This window comes from Stegastes partitus, unplaced genomic scaffold (genome assembly GCF_000690725.1).
Source record: "Stegastes partitus isolate 25-593 unplaced genomic scaffold, Stegastes_partitus-1.0.2 Scaffold1285, whole genome shotgun sequence".
Classification (NCBI taxonomy): domain Eukaryota; kingdom Metazoa; phylum Chordata; class Actinopteri; family Pomacentridae; genus Stegastes; species Stegastes partitus.
Window position 1 is genome coordinate 97,019 of NW_007579016.1, and position 7,237 is coordinate 104,255.

General features: G+C 41.3%; 1 protein-coding gene across 1 annotated transcript in view; it reads right to left on the reverse strand.

Annotated features, from left to right (window-relative positions):
• Nucleotides 1-7,237, reverse strand: part of fcsk (fucose kinase) — a 17,632-nt gene that overhangs the window by 4,896 nt on the left and 5,499 nt on the right. Inside the window, exons 8-18 of the mRNA XM_008298124.1 lie at nt 6,856-6,975; nt 5,541-5,712; nt 4,754-4,860; nt 3,851-3,952; nt 2,885-3,058; nt 2,694-2,767; nt 2,212-2,567; nt 1,131-1,365; nt 878-1,044; nt 217-444; nt 1-133 (exon numbers count right to left, since the gene is read on the reverse strand). The exon at nt 1-133 is cut by the window's left edge and continues 5 nt beyond it. Coding sequence (XP_008296346.1) covers nt 1-133; nt 217-444; nt 878-1,044; nt 1,131-1,365; nt 2,212-2,567; nt 2,694-2,767; nt 2,885-3,058; nt 3,851-3,952; nt 4,754-4,860; nt 5,541-5,712; nt 6,856-6,975 — 1,868 coding nt within the window. The remainder of the gene's footprint in view (nt 134-216; nt 445-877; nt 1,045-1,130; nt 1,366-2,211; nt 2,568-2,693; nt 2,768-2,884; nt 3,059-3,850; nt 3,953-4,753; nt 4,861-5,540; nt 5,713-6,855; nt 6,976-7,237) is intronic.

A 7,237-nucleotide genomic window follows, 5' to 3' on the forward strand; every position in this document is an offset into this window, starting at 1 on the left:
CCAGTTGGCAGCTCTGACCAGCTGTGAAGCTCCACCCCTCCTCCCCACCTCTGCTTCAGCTGATGCCCCAGAGGATGCTGGGAGGACAGTGACACCAGACCGCTGCACACACACACCGCCTTCAGCAGGGCTCCTGCAACACAAACATACAGTAAAACTCAGCCTTTCCTGTCTACCTGTTTACCTGGTTTAACCAGTAAACAGCTGGTGCTCTACCAGGAGCGTGAGGCTGACAGTAGTCCTTCAGCTCATCCAGGCTGTTGCACACAATCGATGAGGACGCTGCACCGTGTTGCCCGCCGGTGCAGCTGACCAGCAGCAGGTGGGGCTCCATGATGAGACGAGCTCTGGCGCCAATGGGACGCTTCCCATCAACCTTCACGGCGACGTTGGTCACAGAGCCGCCGTGCTCGAAGGCGATGGGCGGAGTATCGCTCCAGCCGCCTGAAGCACATGAAAAAGAATAAAAGTTCTCATATTTGAAAAGCAAAGACTCAGCTGCTCTTTATCAAATAATAACTCCTCCTTAATTTTTAAGTATTTTCTCTTGTAAAACTGAAAACCACACATCTAATGAAGTGCAAATCGTAATTTCTTTCTAAACCTTGATTTAGGTCAAAACTTCCAGTTGTGAAAATGGACACTTTGGTTTGTAGTTTTCACTATTTTCTTTTGTCATTTTATTGACAAAATCATTAATTGATACTTGAAAACATAAGTGTTAATTGCACCTCTGCAGTAGATTAGTACAGTAGATTAAAACGTCCTCTAGTAGGACAACAAAGTAAAAATGTCCTTTTGTGTGAATTAGAAAGAGGCACGTTGGTAACCCATCTCAACTCATCACAATCTACGAACAGTAAAATAAAACGCTGACCTGCCAGGTCCAGTCTGGCTGGACACTCCACCTCCTGCCACTTCCCAAAGAGCGGGACGTCCCCCTGTCCAATGGAGATGAACCTCTGCGATGACATCACAGCCTGCCGCAGCAGCACCTGTCCGGCGCCCTCGTAGTGTCTCGCTGCCCGCACCAGCAGGTCTGGCCTGTAGGGGGCAGTAACACCAACACGGGTCATTAAACATCCACCAACTCCACAGAGTGAAACCCGGAGCGTGAGCGTGATGCCCACCTGTCCAGCCACTGCTGCCTCTGTGTGGCGAGGGCGTGCACTCCGGCCCTCAGGTCACCCTCCTCCAGCAGGACGTAGGCGGAGCTCCAGGCCTCGTTAGCGGCCGGTCCACTCCTGAGACCCCCCCTCCCCCCCGCCATGCACACCAGCACGTCGGCAATGCAGGAGAGACAGCGAGCGGCCACGCCCAGCTGTGGTCCAGGCTCCGCCCCCTGCTCCATGCTCCCTGCTGCAACTGAAAACAATTGAGAATGTCATGTAAAGATCCTCTTTTATATACTCAGATGCACTAATTTAAAGCCAGCAGCTGGTAAAATAAATAAATAAATAAATAAATAAATGAATGAATGAATGAATGAATGAATGTCTGGTGCATTTTTATTTTACATACATTTATTTCACAATACTGTATTTATTGCACCAACCTTGTGACTTACTGGTAGGTGGATTTTGTTATGTCTGTTATTGTATTTAGCAGCTAGATTATTGACAGACCTATTAGAGTTTTTAAAATATATTGCTTTTTACCCATTTGCTTTGATTTTCATTTCTAAAAGTGATGGTACAAACAGTTTGTGTTTAAATCTTTCATAATTTTTCTTAAAAAACCAGGAACTAATCTACAGATGGTAGTGACTTGTTTATGGATGCTAGTAACTAGCTTATAGATGATAACAATAACTAGCCTATGGATGCTAGTGACTAACGAATGCAAGCGACTAGCCTAGTATCTCAGTTACTAGCATAAAAATGCTACTATTTAGCCTATGGATGCTAGCAGCTATCCAATGGATGCTTGTGGCTAGCTTTGGGATGCTAGTAGCTGACGTTGGGATGTCAGTGACTAGTGTAGGGATTTTAGTGACTGTCTTGCAGGTACTAGTGAGTAGCCAAGGATGTCAAGCATAAAAATTGCTACTGACTAGCCTACAGCATAGGGATGCTAGTGGTTAGCCTAGGAATGCTACTAACTATACCTCTGGTGAGTAGGCAAGAAAAGCTAGTGAATAGGCTGAGAATGGTAGTGACTTCTAGTGACTAGCCTTTGGATGCTAGTAATGACAAAGAATTTCAGACTCACTGCTGTCCAGGGTTTCTAGTAGTGCCCCCTGCTGGCCTCCTAGCACCGCGGCCCTGAAGCTGGGCAGCAGGCAGATGTCATTGCGACTCCTCAGGGCTTCAGTTACTCTCCTCCTTCCCGCCAGGAACAGAAGCTCCTCCCTCCACTGGAGCTCCGCCTCCTGGTGGGTGAGTGACAGCACCTCCTTCAGAGAGAGTCTCCAGGCCTCCCTCCACCTCCTCAGACATCCGGGTCCCCCCAGCAGCCAGCCAACGCCTCCATCCAGACCCACAGCGCCTCCTCTGGGGTGGAGGACCGGGAAGAGACGAGCCTCCAGGAGGCAGCGCTGTTCTCCTCTGACCCACAACTCCTCCGGCCTGAGGAGAGGACGAAAGGAAAAGACATGAACAGAGTGGGGATGTGAAAGGCTCACATTTTGGTGTCACTTAAACTGATGTTTTAATGCTGTTTAACAAATTTTGCTGAGAACATGTAAATCTTACTGTATTTCCGTCCTGCTGAAAAAGAGGCTCCATCCCTGGTTGAGGAAGGAGGCGTCGCTGTCGTCAGAGGAGACCTGTGGAGGAGGAAGACTCACTTTATAAACTCTCCTCTCTAGCTTTAGAAGGAAATTACGCTGTGATATTACAGATACTTTATTCTTTTAAGGGTTAATTTCTCTGTATTTTTTTACCTGCAGGTCGTCTTGCGTTCCCACCACCGTGTAGACGTTCAGCTTAAGCTCTCCCAGCTCAATCCGATGTCCCTGGATGATGATGTCATTGCAGAGCGCCAGCTGTCTGATGGACGACGACGTCGACAGCTCGAGACCCGACAGCAAACAACCCGATGGGACAACCATTGGACCCTGATGGACAGTTAGAGAGTGTAACTGAGTACATTTACTTTGTACTGCACCTCGACAATAATCTGAGTTACTTTACTTGAGTATTTGTTTTCCATGTTACTTTGTACTTTTAATCCGCCACACTGAACTCTACATCTTACTCTGCTACAAGCATCTGACAGGTTTAGTCAATAGCTATTTGACAAATTAAGACTTTTGCACATTAAATGTTGGAAAACCTCAAAACTTGTCTCCAGTAATGAATGATAACTTCACAGTAAACTGTAATACTGTTTTGATCATTTATGTAAAAATATCAAACATATCATGGCTCCAGATTCTCAAATGTGATGGCTATTGGAATTGTGTTATTGTTATAAATGTATAATGTAAAATTTTGCAGGGCCTTAACCTCAGTTTTTAAATAAGTTAAGTAAATTTGTAGAATACATAACATACAAATTTGTCACTGTTGTTTATAAATGTCTTATGTACTGTTAATAAAGGCAAAATGACAAGACATTAACAATAACTTTAGGCTGTGGGAAATTGTGATTTAATTTCTCACTATATTTCCCACTTTATTAAAAATTTCACTTCCTGGTCAGAAATTATCAGCACAAAGTTAACACGTCCTATCGTAGTGTATGAATATACAATTACTCTTCACTTAAAGAATTTCATTTCTGAATATCAGTGGAAGCCCACTCTTGGCAGTTTTCAACTAAGAGAAACGTTACACTTCAGCAGAAGAACCCTAAAATAATTTTCTAGTGTCTGACTGAGCCACAGTGGTGTATTCCTCCTCCTCACCTGTAGGTGACAGTGTTGCACCACTGCTCCGGTTGCCATGGTGACGTCTCCCTCCAGAACGCTGTTGATCACCCGGCTTCCTTCGCTCACTGCATTCTCTCTCTGAAAGGCAATAGCCAGAACTTTTTTTGTAAAAGCTAAAAGATTATTTCTGCATCTAAGGTGCCAATAATTAGCTATGAGGTTCCTCAGGGTTCTGTTATTGGTCCCTTATAGTTACAGTTTAGTTAAAGCTGCTATAAACAGGGATGTCCTGATCAAGTTGTTTTAGTCCCTGATCTGATCTGAGTCATTTAACATTTCCAATCTGATACAAAGTCCCAATAAAGGACCATTTTCATGGTTTCCTTGATCCTTAATACAGACTACTTAGCCTGCAAAGGGGCACCGTAATGAAGTCTTCTGTGATGCTTAATGTCCTTTGGCCAGGTCACATTTTATAAATCAAGCCTGGATCATTTTTGGACCCCAGTGGTATCTATAGCAGCTGTCTTTGCAGCTGTGTCTGTGGCTTGAAATAGTAGTAATAACACAGGATGTATGTCCAGTGTACACATTTTGAAATTGACCAATTATTAGTTGATAATGCTGCACGCAACAGGAAAAGTTTTAAATTCGTAACACCTATGGGGCAGTGGACGAAAACTAAAGGTTGGGCATAGATTTGTGCCAATGCCAGCTGGTAAAAAAATTACCTTAATTGCCCTCGACCCCGATCTTAGGATTGTAATCAGGACATCCGTAGCTTTGAATTATGCTTTCTGTCAGGCTTTTGTCAGCAGAATTCGCTGTAAACACCACAGTACAGCATTCACTCTGTTTTTAGTCTCTAGTTAAATATCTCAACAGCCAGCGGTGGAGAATAACTAAGCACAAGGTGTTTGTAGTATGTGGAAGCATCACCTTGATGTGGGACAAAGTGTTCCTATCCGCCCAGTCACGGGTCAGTCGGTCGACGTGCTGCTTCCCAGATAGAGTCAGGTAGTCATAGCGACCGCCGGGGACGTACACTGTGAGGGTGACAGCATATTTACTTACATACTTACAGTATGTAGTGTGAACCCATGCAACACGACTTAGCCCAGCGAATTTGCAAGGCTTCAGTTGAATGTTTGGGGCGACACATTAAGCAGGCGTTCTGTGGATGTTCTGTGGGAAACCTTGAGCATCAAATGCAATTTTTTGTTTTGCATTTTGGTTAATTTTAATGCAACAATTGTCTTTATCACTGTCTTTATTTATGTAAAGGGGAAAACTATATTGAGGCACCAGGTGATAATTCAGAATATTATTGAATATATGCTGATATAAAGATGTTTCCACAGTACATTTATTAAAAAACTGGAGAAAAGCGACGCATGGCTGTTTGAGGCATTTTTGCATCTATTAGTAATGTTACGATGAGTTTTAAAAATAGACATGCCCTGCTTCTTTTGTTACTTTCATTTTTTAATGTTAGTTTAGGAGAATTTCTTGCTGGGATGTATCAAAACTCAACACGTTGAAGCAGTAAAATATTATAAAACGCCTGCTTAGCTGTGAAATGTTTTTACCTGCTGCTTGTTTATTTCATCAAAACAACAAAAACAGCACAAAACTTTCTGACTTTTTCTATAGTTTCAACCGAATAGAACCTGCTGCAGCTCACCGGTATCTACGTTTACATAACTATTTAACAGAACAAACTGACCCAGACTGAGTGCTGCTCCTCTGAGGATCCTCCACAGCTCCGTCCTGCCGCTCCTCACCGCCGCCCCCTGTGGTCCGACCGCCAAACTGCAGCCTGTCCTGTCCTCGCTTATAAACTGGTCCAGAGTCAGATCTGAGCAGAGACACTTTAAAACATCCAGGAAGAGCGAAATCTGAGGACAAACAAAACATGGAGACGTCAAACACTCCCATCTGTGTTCACCTGGAGGCAGTAAATTCAGCCATCTCACTGATGTTTAACTGAACCTGTCGCTGCTGTGGAAAACAGAATTTCTGTCTTCAGGCTTTCAGTTACAAAGATTAAAAAACATAAAGGATCAATCCAGTGTTTTTATGTTTTCAAATAAAGCTACACGTTTCATCTGCAGCAAAACATGACACATTTTAAAATTTAAACTTTAAACTTTTGGCCTTTAAGCGTAATATTCGACCTTTTATCCAGTTTTCAACTTTCTATGTCATACTAAATATCAGCTCATCATTTTGATTTAGTGTGACAGGTTTTACTTTAACCCATATTTTCCTAATTTAATTCATATTTTTCCTTTTTATTTCATATTTTTAAATTAGTAAGTCAAAAAGGTTGACTCGTTGATTTTTTTTAACTTTTAAAATTATCTCAAAATTCAGACTTTTTAATTCAATATTGGCCTTTTAATTTACATTATTATTTTACTTTTTAAAAATTCTATATTTATGTATTTCAACTCCTTCACACATAAACTTTTGATGTTTAATGTCATAAACGTTACATTTTTACTTTATATTTTTGAATTAATTACCAAACAATTTTACTGTCTCACGTTTAAAAAAAAAACAACAAAACTTTAACTGAAACACACAATCAAATACTTTCGACAATTTAAAACATAATTTCGACGTATAAAATGTCGATTTAGATTTTTTTCCCCTTATAATTTATACTTTTTAAATCATAATTTGACTTTTCAACCGCTTTTAACACTAACTGCTGCTTTATTTTATCTCAAACGTTTCACTTTTAAGTCATAATAGTGAAGTGATTTTTTTGTTTGTTTTTCTTAAAAAATCATTTTAACTTCTTCAAATCAAGTGTGTTTTTTTTTTAGCTCTTGTTTTAAGGTTTAATGTGTTTCTGTGATATGTTTGATTTTTTTTTACTCACAAGTTTCATCACATAAATTCACCTCAATAAGTCACAATATTAACTTATAGCGATTTGTTTTTCTTTTTCAATCATGACCTTTTCTCCTGCTGACAGTAAAGGGCTTCAAAAGAACAAAAGTGTGTGAAGCCAGTCAGGTAAAGGCAGCTACCTGGAGGGGCGGAGCTCCAGAGTCCAGGCCCAGGTAGGTGCAGCCGTCCAGAGGAGGAGTGACGTGAGTCTGCAGCAGCTTCTCTGATACAGACCTGCAGAAGAACACTGGACCCGACACCTGTGAACAGACATCAGAGGTGCTCAGGACTATTTATTTAGTAAATATCACAAAGATCCATCACCTCAACCTATACATGGAGATTAAAATATTAAGCTTTAGTTATCAGTTTATAGTTTCAGAGTTTTTTTCTTTTTAAAGGTCTATTATTTGATTGTGTTTTTATTGAGATGTCCCTCTTGTTCGTATTATCATGGTGTCACGAGTTAACTTTTCAAAGTGTGCATGAGTTGGATGAAAGTGATGTTTTGAAATGTTCTTT